Source organism: Prionailurus viverrinus, chromosome F2 (genome assembly GCF_022837055.1).
Source record: "Prionailurus viverrinus isolate Anna chromosome F2, UM_Priviv_1.0, whole genome shotgun sequence".
NCBI classification, from domain to species: Eukaryota; Metazoa; Chordata; class Mammalia; order Carnivora; family Felidae; genus Prionailurus; species Prionailurus viverrinus.
In genome coordinates, this window is record NC_062578.1 from 41,944,480 (window position 1) to 41,965,992 (window position 21,513).

At 36.4% G+C, this 21,513-nt stretch overlaps 1 protein-coding gene across 6 annotated transcripts in view; it reads right to left on the reverse strand.

Moving 5' to 3' along the window:
• Window positions 1-1,988: 1,988 nt before the first annotated feature.
• Window positions 1,989-21,513, reverse strand: part of PLEKHF2 (pleckstrin homology and FYVE domain containing 2) — a 57,337-nt gene continuing 37,812 nt past the window's right edge. For 4 of the 6 annotated variants that reach the window (XM_047842299.1, XM_047842296.1, XM_047842298.1 and 1 more), the window contains one exon: window positions 1,989-4,609. In XM_047842299.1, the coding sequence (XP_047698255.1) occupies window positions 3,846-4,595 (750 nt within the window). In that variant the 5' untranslated portion in view covers window positions 4,596-4,609 and the 3' untranslated portion in view covers window positions 1,989-3,845. Of the gene's footprint in view, window positions 4,610-4,993; window positions 5,149-21,513 lie in introns of all 6 variants that reach the window. The other 2 variants (XM_047842297.1, XM_047842301.1) reach the window with 1 other exon arrangement.

The window sequence follows — 21,513 nt, forward strand, 5'->3', positions numbered from 1 at the left end:
ATGCTTAATACATGAAGGAAACTTAAAAACATAAAAAGTGAAAGAAACCAGTCACCAAAGACCAAATAATGTATGATTTCATTTGTGAAATGTCTAGATAAGGCACATCTACAGAGATAGAAAGTGGATTAGTGGCTGCTTAGGGTCAGGGGATTGGGGAAGGAACAAGGAGAGACTGCTAACGGTGCAGCATTTCTTTTTTATGGTGATGAAAATGTTCTGGAAATAGTGGCATGGTTTTAGAGAATATACCAAAAGCCACTGACGTTTATACTTTAAATCAGTTAATTGTGTGGTATGTGAATTATATCTCAAAGCTGCTAAAAATAAAGAATAGTAAAGTATGTATTTTCTTTAAACACTAAGATAACAGGAGTATACAAAGTCTGATTAAAGTGGTACTTACTGCTACTTTGTTCTTGAAAAAACCACTAGAGAATACTGCAATCATTTTAACTAGTATAAATAATGTAACAATAACAGTTTGGATGCTGTATTTATACCTACAAATATGCTTTACTAAAAGTAGAAACTAATGCAGTGTGACAATTCTGTATTTGATAAATTTCAAATCAAATGTTAGCAATATTTTCAACCAACTTCCTCTAGTCTTCTTGATAAATTAAAATGACAGGGTTATCATGCCAACCAATTGTATATATGAGTACACTGTTGTAAAAATTTTCAATTAGTGCAGATACCAAGTATAACGTAATTTTTAAGAAATTTTACTTGATATTTAAGAGAATGCCACTGATAATAACCTTTACAAAAATGTACCTTTAAAGTTTAGAACACCCAACACTAAATCTATGGAGCCTGACAGAACAGATAATTAATAAATGATCTAAAATAAAGTTATATTTTTTATTTGAGAGAGCAAGCACACGTACAAGCGAGGGAAAGGCAGAGAGTGGGAGAGAGAGAATCCCAAGCAGGCTCCACCCTGTCAGCCTGCAGCCACACAGACTCCTATAAATTGTGTGTGAGATCATGATCTGGGCCCAAATCAGAGTCAGACGCTCAACCAACTGGGCCACACAGGTGCCCCAAGGCTTTCTTTCAAAACTAAGTTATTTTAGGGGTACCCGAGTGGCCCTTGATTTTTGGCCCAGGTTATGATCTCATGGTTCCAGGGTTCGAGCACTTTGTCGGGCTGAGTGTGGGGCCTGCCTGAGATTCTCTCACTCCCGCTCTTCCTCTGCTCCTCTCCCCTGCTGGCGCACAATCTAAAAATAAAAATCTAAAAAAAATAAAAAATAAAGCCTTAAAATTACCATCAATAAATTTCATGCATTTTAATCCTAGACTTCACTCTTAAGTTTTATTTATCTTGTAAAATGTATAGCAATCTAATACGTGTGGATGTGTAAATCATTGCTATTATACGCTTTAAAGATACAACAAGTATTTGAGAACAAAATTAGCCTGAGAGAAAAGAGTGTGGCTAAAGTACTAGAACCTTTCAAGAATCATTAGGTATACAATTGAATACTTATAATTGAATATTACAATTCAATATAAGAATTTCAGCCTGAAGGTAATAAAGATATAGAAACAAAATGACTGTAACTATGGACATTTTATGTACTGTAATAAGGTGTATTCAATTTAATATTTTTGGTTGGCATCTATGGAATCTTGCTTCCTTTACATCAAAAGTTACCAATTTGGTTAATGTACTGCAGGTACAGTCCAAGTAAATTTTATTCAAGAGGAATGGCATGAGAAATAGGCACCAAAGATTTACAGAAGCTTTAAACATTACAGAACAAATTCTGGAAGAAAATACATCTTGGATTCCATTTTGCATGTAAACTCTATTAAAAGGAGGGAAATTCTGTTTACTGCTCTGTCCCTAGTGCTTAGAACAATGCTTGGCACATAAAAGGTACCCCACAGCTACTGAAAGAGGTAAAATATGCAGAATATCATTACCTTAGAAAGGGAGAAAAATCTTCAAGTCACAGTATGCAAGAAACAGAGAGTTAAGTTGTAAAATATTTTTTATTGTAAAAACAGAGTCAACAAAGGTTGACAATGCAAATGTCATCCCAGATTTCCCCTTGGTTCTTGAATTTGCTGGGTTCCTATGTACCAGAAAGTCTCCATTAGCACTTCTCAGGCTTCATGGTCTTTTTGAGATATGTTGATTAATTATACTGCAATTATACTGTATATATTGCTTGGAAACAAATGTCCATATGATATTAAAACAAACAAAAAAAACTGTTGTGGCTTTGTTTCACATTTCCTACAGGGAAATCTATGTATCTCAGATGCTTTCACAATCTAACAGTAAAGTTAGTGCCTTAACCAAACCCAAAAATTCTCCGTCACGTTACTGAATCAAACAGTCATGACATCTGCAATATATCCAGATTTAAATATTTAAAAACACAGAAGTTTGGAATTTAAAATAAACTTTAGGCTGATTTCTTCATATTTGAAAGACTGTAGTTATTTGCAGCATACAAATGGAGAGAATAGTGCAAAATGCATCAAGTTTTATATGATAAATATACTTTCAACCTAAATGGCTGCCTCAAAAGCAAAAAGTGAAAAATTACTAATTCTCAAAAGCAATCTAGGCTGACTCAATGAAGTTTACAATTTAGAAAGATCAACTGCTACTCTATTTCTATAGATTGCAAAATGATTTCAGAAACAGATTAACATATAATTGTTTTACAAAAATAGAAGTATCATTTGGGACTTTACAAAACTTTATAAAATATAACACTATATTTGCAAATTCAAGATAGTTTCACACTGAAATAGACAATACTTCCACCAATATAAGTCTAGTCAAACTTAACTGGTCCGTCTTCATCATTCTTACACATTATTTCTTCCAAGTCTTCAACCCAAGTAGATCTATGCTGTATCGTGGGATTTTTTTTTTTTAAGAGATTGTTTAATTTCAAAAGTTTTGTAAGATTTTCCATTCTAGAAATAATGTTAAAGCAGATGAATTTATACCTACAAATATGCTTTACTAAAAGTAGAAACTAATGCAGTGTGACAATTCTGTATTTGATAAATTTCAAATCAAATCCCTAAGAATGACAACCTATTAATTTAAAATATATATTTGACAATTTGGTACCTATAAAACATAAAAATATAATCACAACTATTTTATGGAAAAATATTCATATAGAATGAAGAAGCTCTAAAGTTATTTGTAGCTTGCAGATGAGAAGTATTTTCTAATTATACCCATTCATAAACGCTCATTTTATCACCTCAAAGAGCACCAGTGTATTTTCAAAACAAACTAAAAGTGAGAAGGTAGGGGCTTATTTCATTTAACAGTGCTATTATGATAAGGCACCACTTGGTATACGAAAAAGCCGAACAAAGTATTTTCAAATCACGTTTTTTTGTTACTGGTGTCTTAACCATTACATAGAATGGTTAGGAAAAAAGCTAATAATATTAGCTAACTGCGTTATACAACTTTTTCCATCATTTTTTGCTTTTAGTATTTCCATATAACAGAACATATAGTAAACATCAATGTAATACATGATCTGTTAAAAAAAAATCTTTTCTCAACCTTCCAACAAAATAATCTAAAATTAAACAAGAATAAGAAACCAAAAATTTATCTGGTAGATTTGCAAAAGTCTATCCCTGTAGAAGAGCGGGGAGTTGGGTGGGGGTGGGGGGACAAAATGACAGGACCTATTTTCTATGGAATATATCGAGGCACATAGGTTAAAAGATTCTCAGGCAAATTCACGGCTAGAGCAAAACTGAGAGAAAGCTCAGAATTCTATGTTCTCCCAGAGCTGATTTCTCAGGTAGTCACACCCAATTAAATATTTCAAAATATGTCCTTAGTCACTGCTATCATCATCATCATCATCATCAGATACATCATTTAAAGGAGACTTCAATGATTGACTGTAAGAGTCTGATCTAGTAGGCTGGCACGTGGCCATGTCCCCGGTGGAAAGTAGGTCATAGCAGAAGTCACAAATCCGCACAGGCTTAGAGGACTGGCTTGGAAGAAGAAATCTCTTTTCAGAGCAGGGCCCACAGACAACAAAACCACATTTGCGGCAATGGTGACGACGATTAACAGGTGTGAATTTTGCTTTCTGACAACGCATACATACAGTTGCCTCAGAGTCAGGAACCCAGACAGCAGCATGTTCATTACTGGGTGTCTTCCCACTTTTGGAGAGTAAGTCAGTAACACATTTGTTTATGTGATTCATCCATTCTGATTTCTCAGTGGCAGTGGCAGCATAAACTGCAAATGATTTAGTTGGTGTCTTGATAAGCCATCCATTCCTTAAGTCTCCCTCATCTTTGATGGAATCAATAGTGACATTTTCCAGGGGAATAATATGTTGTTTGTTATATTTTTTCTTCTGGATGACAATATTGCCATATACAAGAATATCATTAAATAAGAAAAATTGCCTTGCTTTGGGCTTTTTTCTGCACAACTTAGTCAATACTCCTTCTCCAATAAGAACCCTTCCTGGTATAGTTAAGGGTTGACCAGCTGCTCCAAAACAGTTTTCTACTATATTTATACGTCTAGTATTTGCTTCACTGTTTGCCAAGCGATCCACCATCTTCTGTTAGTAGCCTTTGGGGGGGGGGGGGGGCGGAAAAAGAAGAAATTAGCACATAGAAATTGAAATTCATGTAAGTTAAAGATTATATAACCTAAATTTAACAAATCCATACTTTTACTTATAGGCAAAATACTCCAACAAAATTGTTTCCCTCTAAGAAAATCACAAAGCATACAAAAAAGGTTAACCATCTCAATATAGCACTATACTACTGACTTAGGTACTTATAAAAAGCATAAACTTCTTACAGACATAAAGGAATAAGCAACTGGATGATAAATAGAAGTCCTCTCTGCAAAATAATAATCCCAGTCCCATGAAATTTAATCTCAGAGGGGTTCTGAAGAAGAGGACCAAATTCTGTAAAAACTAAGAGAAATTAATTAAGCTATTACCATTGAGCTAAGGCCTTATTCCTTTCATCTGGATTACCAGACTGTCTCCTGATGTGTCTCCTTGCCTTTGGTCTTGCCCCATAAATCAATCTTCAGGCAGTGATTTCTCAAATGCAAATCTCACCATGTCATTATTCAAAAGAACTCCCTTTGATCTACAAAATGCAGAATTTTTAGCATAGCATATAAGGCTGTTCATTATCTTGTTCTTGCTTACCCTCTTAGACTCATCAGAAGTCACTCTTCACCTCAAACTTGTTCTAAGAATATCCTACTATTTACAGTCCATTTCATCACATGTACCTTCTCTTATGCTGTCGTATGTCCTTTAATACTTACTACTCACAGCTAACTCTTACTGATCCTTCAAGACTCAGTTTAGGTTATATCTAATTCAGAAGTCTCCCTTAAACTCTATTAGACTAAATACATTCCTCTATGCTCTTTACATTCCATGTACCTTTTGGTTTCATTCTTACCAAAGGATGAAATCTGTCTCCTTCAAAGGCTGCAATGGAACCTAAAAGACAGAGGCTATCTGATCTTTATCTCCGAAAATGACACCCTCCGGCACAGCAAAGGTGCTCAAAAATGTTGACAAGAACATTTTGGTATTTCATATTAATCTAATCTTAAATGACCATAGATTTAATCTCTAGATCCAATACTGACTTCATTCAAGTCCTTGAGTTGTGCCCTATTTCAAACTTACTAACCTAATACTACCACCACCAAGTCATATTAAAGAGGAGCATTTAAAGTTTAAAGATTAAGAACACAGTCTAAATTCCAGTATTCAGTTCATAAATTGATGATACTGTACCCCTTTTTGGTCTCCATTACAAAGATTCTGATTATTCCTGAATTTGTCTCTCCTCCAATCTTGGGTCCTTATAAAGCTCTCTTGCCCTCCACAAGGGTAGGCTCTGCCCTTAAAGTTGTTCCAAAGAATTTATATGATAATGCATGGCTCCAAACTGTGATGACTTCTTTTTCTAATTGCAGCAAATGTGCCAACCAATTAAAGGTCTACTGTTCTATGCACAGTGCGTCACAGGAGAGGAAATAAAAACACCTCATTAACACTAAAAGAGTCTCAATCTCATTCATAATTCAATGATATACAACACTAGGATATCTTTTACTAATCCGATTAACACAAATTTTTTAAATTTCCTAAGATGAAGTACTACTGAGGATACAGGGAAACAGGCACTCTTGTACACTACAGAAAATATGTATACTCAGTGATCTAAGTATTTTATCAAAAGAAATTCCAGTCGAGTGCATAAACATATGTGCAAGTATATCCAACATAGCACTGTTTGTAACACACACAAAAAAGTTGGAGAAGCTCCAAATGTCCACAAGAGAAACTGGCTGAATAATTTATGATACACCCATAATAATATGCTAAGTATATGTTAATAATGAGATAGGTCTAAACACAGTGATATGGGAAAATGCTCAAGATATTTAGGTGGGGAAAGAGTTGAATGTCATAATCTCATTTGTTTCAAACATATACTGTGTTTCATCAAATCTAAGATACTATAAGACACATCCTCATTTTATGTGCCACTGAAAATGAAAATGCTGACAATTACATCATGGCATACCCCTGATTATATGACACCCCAAATTGAGACATCAGTAAAACATGTTCATCTTTACACACAGTGAAATATGGTTTAACATATAATCATAGGCACTTATAAATATGTAAGCACACACATAGAAAATAAAACTAGAAAACTATATAATGTCAACAATGGTTACTTATCTCTAAGAAGTACAATTATAGATAATTTTCATACTTTACACTATCTTCAAACATTCAACAAGTATTTATTTTGTTAATCACTGATCTAGGTGCAGGAGAAAAAATAATACACAACACATGCAATGTCCTTGCTCAAGGCTTACATCCTAGCTGGTGAGAAGGGAAACAGAAAACAAAATCGAGAACCAAGTTGTAAATTTAATGTACTGATTTTTTAAAGTGATTTTTTAAAAAAATGTTTCAGAAAGACAAAGACAGCGTGAGCAGGGAAGGGTAAAAGAGAGAGGGAGACAAAGTAGGCTCCAGTCTCTGTGCTGTCAGCAGAGAGCCCAACGCAGGGCTTGAACTCACCAACCATGAGATCATGACCTGAGCTGAAGTCGGATGCTTAACCGGCTGAGCCACCCAGGCACCCCTTAAAGTGATTTTTGAAAAAACAACTAAGAAGCTACTCAGACTAGATGGTCAGGGAAGGCCTTTCTAAAGTGGTATTCTTTCAGCTGATAAGGAGGAACTAGATACACAGACATGAGGCGTGGAGATAGAGAAGTATATTTCAAGCAAAAGAAGTAACTGAAGGTGCTAAGGCAGAAGAGATTGGTGCTTTTAGAGAACTGAAAGTATCTATTTATTCCCATCTAAATCAACTGCAGATTTTACTTCTTTGGACATACAGATATTAATCAGCTCAAATGCAGTGCAAACAGGTTTCCTATTATTGCTACTACTGGAATTAATACCATCCAAATTTGTGCAATACTTTTTACATTCATTATTTTCTGACTTTAATGGTCTCAAATTCCTGTGAAGTAATTAAACAAGTTTTTACATCTTCCAAAGAAGCATCTAATAATATTTGCTGAAATGTGAGCTGAAGGAGAAACTAAGACACAAAGACAGACATTCAATAATGTCCAAGGCAAAACAGCCTGGAAGTTATTCTACTCATTGGGAGTCCAAGCACCCAGCTGAGCATTGCATGCATTACTGTATATCCTACTCAAGGCAACCTTACAATAGAAATGCACTATTAGCTCCATTTTATAGATGGGTAAACAGATATAAAGGAGTTAAGAACGCTGTCCAAGGCTGTCACAGAACTGGGGCTCCAATGTGTTTCCTCTGTGCTGTTACCAGTATATTATGGTACACTAATTATTCCTTAAGGCTCCATTGATTCTACAAGAATTAAGAAAGCTATTGCTAACCTTTGGACCTTCACTGCAAACCCTAAAAAAAAGAAAGAAAAGAATACCAACTGGAGAAAAAATAACCTGAAAGGACAAGTCATACTTTATTTAGCCAGTCTCCTGAATGGATCATTCTTCAAATTTTACAATTTTAAGCCTGAATCTCTGTTCATAAATCTTGCCCCATTTAAGAATGAAGAAACAAAAGAGATGTTTGGGCATTATTAATTGATATTTGGCTAGAACAAATAGCTTTCAAAGTTTGACAGTGACCCACATAAAAAATACATTTCATACTGCAGGATTACAAATACATACTCATAATTCTTCCAACTATAAATAATGTATTCTGTTATCTTCATTTATTTTAATGATAGTTGCAGGCCCACTTGATTGAGTTCACTAATGGATTGTGACCTATATTTGAACAACAATGAACGTAAAGACCTCTCCATTATCCCTGTTGGTCCTAAAATATTTCTGTATGGACATGAAGAAGGGAAGCACTGAGCTAAAAAACCCAGGAATACACAAAGCCCTATGTGCACAAGCACACACACAATACAGAAGTAGTTGGGTATCCAGCAGGGACAGCACATAGAGGGATGGGAGAATAGGGGGAAGTCACCAAAAGCAAAATCAAAGTACCACTTTTTGCTGGATTACTGCTAGGTACCCCAAAGCAAGGTTCTTTGGTAAACTGGATTAGGGTACTACCCTTTCACTCAGGGCCTAAATAGGGCCTCTGCCTTCCCCCAAAGGCCAAATTCAAATTTACCAAGAGCACAATGAGGTGCCTCAAGCAGTAAGAACTCTTAAAGACTTTTGTGAGAATAGAGAATGTAAGATTACTCAGTCAGCCAAGGAAGGAGTCCTTTGCATAACTTACTCAATGAGGGGCACAGAAAAAGGAGAAGACAACTCTAAGACGTGGCCTAATTAAATTTTTATCTACTTTTCTTAGGAAGGAATACCACTGACTATAGGAAGAGTTAGGAAGAGAGCTTCCCCACCCTCTGGCAGAGATGATTTCTTTAGAACAGTTTCCAAGAAATAAAATTACTTGGTCAAAAGGCATGAATATTTAAGGCTGTTACCTTTTACAAAATTTCCATTCTGAGAGGTAACACCGATTTACCAAGCAGCACATGACTGTACATACCTAATCTTGTCTCACATATTTTTCCTCAAAAGTGTCAGCAAACTAGATACCAAAAATGGCATGTCACTCTATTACTTTCATTTACTTTTTTTATTTAACATTTATTGAACACTTTTTAGATGGCATTCTTATTCTCCTCTCAGAGCAGAGTCTACTGAAGGAGAAAGGCAGTAAACGATTCTGAAAGGTGAAGTGCAATGAAGGAAATCAGCAGGGTGTCAAGATACAGGGAAAAACTCATTTACTAAGTAATTCAAAAAGGGTTCACTGAGATGGTGCAACACAGAGTCTTAAAGGATAGGGAGGTCAGCCATGCAAAGGACTTAATACTACGGGCAAAGGTCCTGAGACAAAAAATAATATACTACTTTTTTTTTTTAGTATAACTTACTGTCAAGTTGCCTAACATACAGTGTATACAGTGTGCTCTTGGTTTGGGGGGTAGATTCCCGTGATTTATCGCTTACATACAACACCCAGTGCTCATCCCAACAAATGCCCTCCTCAAATCCCATCTTTTACTTTTACTTTTAATTTAATTCAGTGTTTTATTTCAGAGCTACCTAGTGAAGCCAACCACTTTCTAAAGTGTTTATTAACCACCCATATTTCTAAGCTTGTATATTTAGGAATTATTCATTTGTATGAGTGTTTCACACATAAAGGCTATTAACCCATTTATTTCTTTGCTTTTCCTAGTATATTAAACTGTATTTTATGGTGGTTGACACAGAGGCAGTTTTATTTCTTAAACTTAGACATTTCCCTTTTTGAAATTACATTACTCCTAAGCTCTCCTTATCCAGATATCAGGTGCACCTACAGGTTTCATCTGCTATTAGAAAGTAGAGCCTTCCCAGGAAACCTTTTGTAAACTGAAAAGGCTAAAAGCAAAAAAGCAATTCCCATTAATTTATATGGAAACATTTTTGGGTGTTCCCAGACCAAAAAAACCCCCCCACTTTTAGGCTTTTCTGATACCTTAGGACAAATCTTGCTAATGGATACACAAAAATAAATCAAGATAAAACACAGATGCATTACCTAAGACACAGTTCAAAACTATGGTGGCTTGATGCAGAGATGCTGAACTCCAGGAGAGGAGCTTGGTGGTGCCACTGTCACTGCTCGGGGTATGTACTAACTCTACAATGGCTCACTGCAAAACAAATATTATTTTCTTTCTTTTCTCATTTCTTTTCTCTTTTTTCTCTTCTTTCTCTTTCTCTATTTTAAATGTTTATTTTTGAGACAGGGGAGGTATAGAGAAAAAGGGGGACAGAGGATACAAAGTGGGCTCTGCAATGACAGCAGAGAGCCCAATGCAGGGCTTGAACCCACAAACCGTGAGATCACGGCCTAAGCCACTTAACCAACTCAGCCACCCAGGTGCCCCTATTTATTTATTTATTTATTTATTTATTTATTTATTTATTTATTTATTTAAATTTTTAAGGTATCTTTACACCCAATGTGGGGCTCAACCTCACAACCTGGAGATCAACGGTTGCATGCTTGGGGTGCCTGGCTGGCTCAGTCAGTAGAGCATGCAACTCTTGATCCTGGGTTCATGAATTTAAGCCCCACATTGGGTATGGAGCCTAGTTAAAGAGAGAGAGAGAGAGAGAGAGAGAGAGATGGATGCATGTTCTACTGACTGAGCCAGCCAGGTGCCACAAAATAAACACTATTTTCACTTGTTTCACCTTTTTTTGTAAAAATAAAAATCCACCTTGGGTTTCTTTCAGCCAGTGAACAGAAGTACTAATCTAGGTCTTTCATAAAGTTCAAAAAGTGGGGGATACCTGTATTTATTATCTATGTTTACGATATGAACTTTACACGTTTAATTCTGTTATCCATCTGAAATTTATTCTGACATAGGTAAAAATTCCTTCTTTCTTTTTGAACATTTGCATTCTAAAAGAGCTAGCCAACTGCTTTAGAATGGCCAAATACTAAGTGACCTCAGGTTTCCTCACTTGTAAATGGGAATAATAGTAGCAACAGCTTTGTCAGGAAGAGGATTAAATGATAATGCATATAAAATGTTCAGCAAGTAGTCAAAAAGTGGCAACATTTATTAATGGTATTAATCTAAGCTACTGATTTACAACACCCTCTTTACAGTGAACTTTTATATATTCTAACATCTGCTTCTGGGCTGTTTGGTCTAATCCATTATCCTGTTTTCTAATTCTTATGTGATTACCATGCATCTGGTAGGACTAGTCTAGGCTATCCTCATTACTTAACCTTTTAAAAACGTCTTACCTAATCTCCTGTTTATTTGTCCAGGTGAAATCTACTAGGAGAGTACTTCCCAACCATAGCTGCACACTGGAACCACAGGAAAGCACTGACTTTCAATATACTGGAAAAAACCAACCATCTCAATCTACTAAGTTCAAAATACCCCTCTTATTATATTTTAAGCCATTTTATGACTAAGTTATAGAAATAAGAATAAAGGAATAAAAAAAAGATTTTAAGAACAATCTTTATAAGACTTTAAACAGCAAATTTCTTATCCCACATTTGTTATTGAAGCTATATATATCCAAAAAAGCAACTAATTGCTCATAAGTTATAACACCTGAGTCTATAATATATTCATTTCTTTTGTAAAACATTTAAAAACTATTTTTGGGAGAGGGAGAAGGAGAGGGGGAGGGGGAAGAGGGGGGAGGAGGGGAGGGGGGGGGAGGGAGGGAGAGGGAGAGAGGGAGAGGGAGAGAGGGAGAGAGGGAGAGAGAGAGAGAAACAGAGTGACAGAGTGTGAGCTGGAAAGGGTCAGAGAGAGAGGGAGACAGAATCCAAAGCAGGCTCTAGGCTCTGAGCTATCAGCACAGAGCTTGAGGCAGGGCTCAAATCCACGAACCTTGAGATCATGACCTGACCCAAAGTTGTTGGCTTAACTGACTGAGCCACCCAGGTGCCCCTGTAATATATTCATTTCTGTCTTCAGTACTGTTTATTTATTAATTCTGAGTTGGAAAAACCTCATCTAGAAAATCATCTGAACACTCAAGAGATTTCACTATAATGATTTGCCAATATTATTAGTTTAAGTATTGCTGTTTCACACTCATCTTCTGACTAGTTCTGAAATGCCTACCTCTTCTGATTTTTTTCTTTGCAGTTAAAGATGGAAAATTAAAAATTAAAAAATCTAAATTCTCAATTATGTTAAATGTAGGCTTAAAACAAACAAAAGAATAAGAAGGATGAATATCTGCAAACTGTTTTTGTATCTTTTTGAAAGATGATGCAGTACTTTCGGCAAGGCCATTATAAAACCAAAAGGTATGATAGGACACCAAAATAGTTAAATGCTTCAAAATGCAGAAAAGCAAGATCATTAAGATCCCGTATAGAGAAAAAGAATCACAAGCAGGCTTCAGGCTGCATGTGGAGCCCAATATGGGGCTTGAACCAGGATCCTGGGACCATGCCCTGAGATGAAATCAAGAGTCAGATGCTCAACAATTGAGCCACCCAGGCACCCCTTATTTTACTTTTTATTAAGTAATTTTCTTTTTTGTTTTGCAGATCTCTAAAAAATAAAGGTTACAAAACATCAATTACTATGATAATTGAACTGCTTAAAATAGAAATTCAAAAACCAAAATGGAAGCCAATGGACTAATGATAAATACAAAGGGTTACAGAAATACTGATTCCTAGGTCCCTCCCCCAAAATAAAATATTCTAATTTTATTGGTCTGGGGTATGAAAGGTATGGCTGGACACTGGAATACTTTAAAAAGCTCCCTCGGTAACTCTTTATTTTTTATTTTTATTAAAAAAATTTTTTTTACTGCTTATTTATTTTTGAGAGAGAGAACACAAGTGGTAGAGGGGCAGAGAGAGAGAGGGAATCACAGAATCCAAAGCAGGCTTCAGGCTCTGAGCTGTCAGCACACAGCCTGGGGATGCGGGGCTCAAACCACCAACCGTGAGATCACGACCTGAGCTGAAGTCAGACGTCAGAAGTCAGACTGCTTAATCAACTGAGCCACCCAGGCGCCCCTCCCGCAGGTAATTCTAATGTGCAGCCAAGGTTTAGGACCATTTTTCAATTACAATAACTAAAGAACAAAATCCACTAAAATTTTTATGGACTTCATGCTACAACCATATGTTAATTTAGAGTAAGTTCCCATCTTCCTTTTTCTTTTTTAAGATTTTATTTTTAAGCCATCTCTACACCCAACATGGGGCTCAAATTCACAACCCCAAAATCAAGAGTCACATGCTCCACTGAGCAAGCCAGCCAGACACCCCAACATCCTAAATTTTTATTGTTCCTAGCCAGGTTGATAATCTCTTTTCCTAAGGTTTCAAATCTTCCTTGGTAGCCCAATAATTTTGTAGGTTTCTTCTAACAAGAGACATTTCTTTAGTAGGTTCCCAGGTATTTCATGCTTTTGTTGCTATTTTGAATCTAATCTTTTCCCCATTGTATTTTCTAATTTGTTATTATTACTATTGATAAGAAAACTACTGATATTTCTCTTTTTCTCCCCAATGCCCAGCCATTTCACAGAAATTTATAAATTCCCAGTTTTCCAAATGACTTCCCCTTTGTCTTCTTTTTTAGCAAACAGCGTCTGGCAGCGCTATTTCATAGTTACAAAGGGAAGAACTAAGGCAAAAGTATAAAAAACAAAACAAAAAAAAAAAAGAAAAAATTATAAAAACAAAAAAAAACCTTTTAACTTTCATAAAGCCAGATTTACATACCAATTAAAAAAATTAAACAATCCAAAGCTTCAAGTTATCTCCTTCACAACTGCAGACAAGAACTACATTTCAATTGTTCAAGCTCCACCTTAGTCTTTGGTTACATCTTGTTTCTGAATATGCTCTTCAGTGGAGGTCTACCACCTGTTAAAAATGTAACACTAGAAGAGGCAAAATTTCTTCTAAAAAAAAGAGAACACTACTTACAATGGAGAAGAGAGCCCAACAGTCACAATACTATGGCCCAGTTCTCAATGAAAATCAAAACTTATTATCTCATCTTTGCAGTTAAGTTTAAAACAAAAAGTCATCTAATTAATTTCCTACACATACCCATGACATCTGATATCAGTGAACTTCAATATTCAACTGTGCACTATAGTTGGAAAAACTAATAAACTATGAACCAAAAGACCTGGATTCTAATCTCAGCTCAGGCACTAAAATGAGAGATTTCATAAAAATTACCTAACTGCTTAGGGTGGGGGCATACACCATTTTACACACACACACATTTTAAATTTATATCCAAGTTAGTTAGCAGATAGTGCAATAATGATTTCAGGAATAGAATCCAGTGATTCATCCCCTATGTATAACACCCAGTGCTCATCCCAGCAAGTGTCTTTCCTAATGCCCCTTGCCCATTTAGCCCATCCCCACCACAACCCCTCCAGCAATCCTCAGTTTGTTCTCTATATTTAAGAGTCTCTTATGTTTAGTCCTCCTCCCTGTTTTATATTATTTTTGCTTTCCTTCCCTTATATTCATTTTTGTATCCACATGTTTAATTCCACATCTGTTTAAATTCCACATGTGAGTGAAGTCATATATTTGTCTTTCTCTGACTTATTTCGCTTAGCGTAATACACTCTAGTTCCATCCACGTTGTTGCAAATGGCAAGATTTCATTCTTTTTGATTGCCGAATAATACTCCATTGTGTGTGTGTGTGTGTGTGTGTGTGTGTATACACACACACACACACACACACACACACACACACACCACATCTTCTTTATCCATTCATCTGTCGTTGGACATTTAGGATCTTTCCATACTTGGGCTATTGCCAATAGTGCCGCTATAAACATTGGGATGCATATGCCCCTTTGAAACAGCACACCTGTATCTTTTGGACAAATACCTAGTAATGCGATTGCTGGTTTGTAAGGTAGTTCTATTTTTAATTTTTTGAGGAACCTCCATGTGGTTTTCCAGAGTGGCTGTACCAGTTTGCATTTCCACCAATGGTGCAAAAAGGTTCCTCTTTCTCTGCATCCTTGTCAATATCTGTCATTGCCTGAGTTTGTTGATTTTAGTCATTCTGACTGGTGTGATGTGGTATCTCATTGTGGTTTTTTATTATTCTTTTAATGTTTATTTATGTTTGAGAGAGAGACAGCATGAGCAGGGGAGGGGCAGAGAGAGGGGAGACACCAAATCCAAAGCAGGCTCCAGGCTTTGAGCTGTCAGCAGAGCCCAATGCAGGGCTTGAACCCATGAACCATGAGATCACGACCTGAGCCTAAGTCAGACGCTTAACTGACTGAGCCACCCAGGCACCCCCTCATTGTGGTTTTGATTTGTATTTCCCTGATGATGAATGATGTTGAGCATTTTTCATGTTGTCTGTCATCTGGATGTTTTCTTTGGAAAAGTGTCTATTCATGTCTTTTGCCCATTTCTTCACTGGATTATTGTTTTTTAGGCGTTGACTTTGATAAGTTCTTTAGTTTTTGGATACTAACCCTTTGTCCAATATGTCATTTGCAAATAACTTCTCCCATTCTGTCGGATCCCTTTTACTTTTGCTGATTGTTTCCTTCACCGTGCAGAAGCTTTTTATCTTGACGAGGTCCCAATAGTTCATTTTTGCTTTTGTTTCCCTTGCCTCCAGAGACATTCTGAGTAAGAAGTTGCTGTGGCCAAGGTTAAAGAGGTTTTTGCCTACTTTCTCCTCTAGGATTCTGATGGCTTCCTGTCTTACATTTAGGTCTTTCCTCCATTTTGAGTTTATTTTTGCATATGGTATAAGAAAGTGGTCCAGGTTCATCCTTCTGATGTTGCTGTCCAGTTTTCCCAACACAATTTGCTGAAGAAACTGTCTTTATTCCACTGGATATTCTTTCCTGTTTTGTCAAAGATTAGTTGGCCATATGTTTGTGGGTCAATTTCTGGGTTCTCTATTTTGTTTCACTGATCTAAGTGTCTGTTTTTGTGCCAGTACCATTCTGCCTTGATGATTACAGCTTTGTAATACAACTTGAAGTCCAGAATTGTGATGCTTCCAGCTTTCGTTTTCGTTTTCAGGATCGCTTTGGGTATTTGGGGTCTTTTCTAGTTCCATACAAATTTTAGGACTGTTTGTTCTAACTCTGTGAAGAATTCCGGTGTTATTTTGATAGAAACTGCATTGAATATGTAGATTGCTTTGAGGAGTATTGACATTTTAACAATATTTTCTCTTCCAATCCATGAGCATGGAATATTTTTTTCATTTTTTGGTGTCTTCTTCAACTTCTTTCAACTAGCTTGCTATAGTTTTCAATGTGTAGCTTTTTCATCTCTTTGGCTGGGTTTATTCCTAGTTATTTTATGGGTTTTGGTGCAAATGTAAATGGGATCGATTCTTGGATTTCTCTTTCTGCTGCTTCATTATTGGTGTATAGAAATGTAACCGATTTTTGTGCACTGATTTTATATCCTGCGACTTTGCTGAATTCATGGATCAGTTCTAGCAGTTTTTTGGTGGAATCTTTTGGATTTTCCATATAGAGTATCATGTTGTCTGTGAACAGTGAAAGTTTGACTTCCTCCTTGCCAACTGGGATGCCTTTTATTTCTTTGTGTTGTCTGACTGCTGAGGCTAGGACTTCCAATATTATGTTGAATAACAGTGTTGAGAGTGGACATCCTGTCGTGTTCCTGACCTTAGGGGGGAAGCTGTTTTTCCCCACTGAGAATGATATTAGTGATGGATCTTTCACATATGGCTTTTATGATCTTGAGGTATGATCTTCTTAAATTTTTTTTTAATGTTTATTTATTTTTGAAGGAGAGACAGACAGAGTGTGAGCAGGGAAGGGGCAGAGAGAGAGGGAGACACAGAATCTGAAGCAGGCTCCAGACTCTGAGTTGTCAGCACAGAGCCCGACGTGGGGCTCAAACTCACAAACTGCGAGATCATGACCTGAGCCGAAGTTGGACGCTCAACCAACTGAGCCACCCAGGTGCCCCCTTGAGGTATGATCTTCTATCCCTACTTTCTTGATGGTTTTTATTATGAAAGGATGCTGTATTTTGTCAAATGTTTTCTCTGTATCTATTGAGAGGATCATGTGGTTCTTGTCCTTTCTTTTATTAATGTGATGTATCATATTGATTTGTGGATACTGAACCAGCCCTAAATCCCAAGTGTAAGTCCCACTTGATCATCATGAATAATTCTTTTAAAGTATTATTGGATCTGGTTGGCTAGTATCTTGTTGAGAATTTCTGTATCCATGTTCATCAGGGAAATTGGTCTATAGTTCTCCTTTTTAGTGGAGTTTTTATCTGGTTTTGGAATCAAGGTAATGTTGGCCTCAAAGAACAAGTTTGGAAGTTTTCCTTCCATTTCTATCTTTTGGAACACCTTCAAGAGAATAGGTGTTAACTCTTCCTTAAATGTTTGAATTTCCCTGGGAAGCCAACCAGTCCTAGATTCTTGTTTGTTGGGAGGTTTTTGATTATGGATTCAATTTCTTTACTGGTTATGGGTCTGTTCAAATTTTCTATTTCTTTGTTTCAGTTTTGGTAGTTTATATGTTTCTAGGAATTTGTCCATTTCTTCCGGATTGCCCATTTTATTGGCATATAGTTGCTCACAATATTCTCTTATTATTGTATTTCTGCAGTGTTGGTTGTGATCTCTCCTCTTTCATTCTTGATTTTATTTGGGTCCTTTCCTTTTTCTTTTCGACCAAACTGGCCAGTGGTTTATCAATTCTGTGAATTCTTTCAAAGAACCAGCTTCTGGTTTCACTGATCTGTTCTACTGGTTTTTAAAAATTTTGATAGCATTGATTTCTGCTCTAATCTTTATTATTTCCTGTTTTCTGCTGGTTTGGAGTATTATCTGCTGTTCTTTTTCCAACTCTTTGAGGTGTAAGGTTAGATTGTGTATCTGAGACCTTTTTTCTTCTTTAGGAAGGGCTGGATTGCCATATATTTCCCCCTTATGACTGCTTTTGCTGCATCCCACAAGTTTGGGGCTGTCATGTTATCATTTTCATTGGCTTCCATGTACTTTTTAATTTCCTCGTTAACCCATTCATTCTTTGATAGGATGTTCTTTTTATTAAAAAATTTTTTTTAATGTTTTTATTTTTGAGAGAGACTACGAATGGGGGAGGGTCAGAGAGAGAGAGGGAGATACAGAATCTGAAGCAGGTTCCAGGCTTTTGCTTATCTGGAAAAACTCTCTCCTTCAATTCTGAATGATAACCTTGCCAGTAGAGCATTCTTTGTTGAAAGTTACTACTACCTTTCGGCATTTGGAATACACTGTGCCACACTCCCCTCTGGTGTGTAAAGCTTCTACTGAAAAATACGCTGACAGTGCCTTCTTTTGTTACCAGTTGTTTTTTCTCTTGCTGCTTTTAAGGTGCTCTAATTTTTTACATTTTACTTATTTATTAATTTATACTTATTTTTGAGAGAGAGAGAGAGAGAGAGAGAGAGAGACAGTGCACTTGAGTGGGGTAAGGGCAGAGAGAGAAAGGGGAAGAGGATTTGAAGCAGGCTCTATGCTGATAGCAGAGAGCCTGATGTGGGGCTTGAACTAATGAACAGTGAGATCATGACCTGAGCTGAAGTCAGATGCTTAACTGAGCCACCCAGGTACCCCGAACATTTTAATTACAATTTGTCTTGGTGTGGATCTTTTGGGGTTCATCTCATTTGGAACTCTCTGGGCTTGCCTGATCTGAATGTCTGTTTCATTCCCAGGTTAGGAAAGTTTTCAGCCATTAGGTCTTCAAATAAGTTTTCTCTCTTTTCTTCTCCTTCTGGGACCCTGATAATGCAAATGCTATTCTGCCTGATATTATCCAATAGGTACTTTAAACTATCTTCATTTTTTAGAAATCCTTTTTCTTTTTGCTGCTGTGGGGGGGTGAGTTATACACTCCCCTGACTTCTAGACTACTGATCCCTTCTTCTGCTTCATCTAGTCTGCTGCTGAATAGCTCTAGAGTATTTTTTCAGTCCACTTATTGTATTCTTCAGTTCTGTGACTTGTTTAGTACTTTCTTCTCTAGATCTGAAGTCTTCACTGGGTTCATTCTTCTCCCAAGTTCAGTGAGCATCTTTATGACCATTACTTTATCAGGGCAGAACCCCCTGGCTCCTCAGGGAGAAGCTCCATTTGTGAGATCCATCCCAACTGAGGGTTCCCGCAATGAGGGCGGAGTTTTTGGCAAGACTGTATCTCTGTCTTTTCTACCTGTCTCAATGTGGTCCTTTTAACAGTTTGTTGCGAAGGAGTTGTTTGGCTAGTTTTCAAGTTTTATTCAGAGGAAACTATTCCATAGGTAGCTGTAGATTTGATGTGTCCATTGGAGGAGGGAGTTCCTATGCCAGCATCTTGAACACTCTTCCACAACATATTACAGAAATTAGTAATGATTTTTTAAAAAGTACATTTCTTAGATAAGAAAAAGAGGGACAAGCTTTTGTATTTTAATTTTAAACTCATATAAAGCTGAGTTGAAAGGAACTGAAACCAAAATTTTATTTATTTATTGTTCTTTTTTTTCTTTTCTTTTTTTTTCAACGTTTTTTATTTATTTTGGGGACAGAGAAAGACAGAGCATGAACGGGGGAGGGGCAGAGAGAGAGGGAGACACAGAATCGGAAACAGGCTCCAGGCTCCGAGCCATCAGCCCAGAGTCTGACGCGGGGCTCAAACTCACGGACCGCGAGATCGTGACCTGGCTGAAGTCGGACGCTTAACCGACTGCGCCACCCAGGCGCCCCGAAACCAAAATTTTAAACCACATATAGAGAGAAGCCACAGTAATTTTTTAAGAAGTCTCCTCTAGGCACCAAATCTGCCCATTACTGAAGAGCAAACTCAAATGCACTATTCTACAGGCTTAGCCAGAAAAAGAAAAAAGAAAAGTTAACATGTACTCAACACCTATACAAGTGTTAGGCATTTCCACATTTTACTGTTTTAATGATCTAAATTTTGTTAAATGGTAATTATATACGTTTTACAAAAAAATAGAGTCATGTATAGTTAAACAATTTTCCCATGGTCTCACAGCTAGTTTTTATAAAAATGCAATTTTTTTCTAATATACATTGTTACCTTCAGAAATAAACATTATAGAAATATTTAATTTATGTGAACCTTATTATGTATTTGGGGAAAGCACCTGAGGAAAAGAACCGAAATATGGTAATAAGTATTAAAATGCTAAAAGTAATCATTCAAATACTATAAGGGAATAAAAAGTAAAAGCTGTGACTACTTTAGGGTGTCAGTAAAGGCAATTTCAAACAAGTTAGGTTTGGTAGAGAAATTCACCATGGTGTGTAAGAACTAAGTCATAGTTGAGAATTTTTAAAAAATTGGAAAAACAGAATAAAGACACTGGGAGTTACAAAAGATCTTTAGAAAAGTTGGAGATAGAGGGAAGAATATGGACCTCAAGTTTTAAACAAGACCTCCAGACTTTAACTAGCATTTAAGCCATATAACCCAAGGCAAGATTAATATTCTTTAACTATACTATAATCAGGTTAACTCCTTATTCAAAAACCAAAGGTTCCCTGGCCAACCAAATCAAATCTAAAATCTTTAACCTGGCATTCAAAGCCCATCAGTCATGCCTAAGCTTGTCCCCAGTCTATTTTTCTAGTTTTACCTCTTTCTTTATGTTCTATTATAATCAAACCAGATTACCACCTGTTCCCAGAATATACTCTGGCTTTCTCACCTACCTCTGAGCCCAATATGTGCCCCTCTCCCCTGCCATTCTGAAATCTTACCAATTCTTCAAAATGTAGTCAGCTCAGTAGCTTCACACCCAGAGATATTGTTTCATCTTTAAATTCTCCTATCATTTTATCTGTACCACTTCATGGCACTTTATGTTCTATCAGGTTTCATAAAGATTTATATACTTACTTTTCCCTAAAATATTTGGAGGTTCCTAGAAGCAAGAATATTATTTCCTACAATTTTGTATTCCCCAAAACACTTACAAAAATGCTTGCATATATATGCCATCAATCTGTACTGAGGTGAGTATAACCAGCAGTTAAAAGTGGCAGAAGCTTCTCAACCTGGAGTTTGAAGAAAATCAAAGACTTCATTTTTGACATCTGTACTAATATTCACAGAAAACAGGAACCACACCCTATACATCAACTGCTTCACTAGACCCACAGATTTTAAATTTACAAGCAAATGTTCAGGTCCATTCAGCTAGCATCTAATTATAAATTCTAAGTATTGAGCATGGCAGATCCTGTTTTAAAAAAATCTCAATCTCATGATAATATATAAAAATTATTTCTTCTCTTGCCAAGAAGCACAGCTGTTTAGTTAGCAAACAAAAAATGATGATATGTGCATATTTTTACCA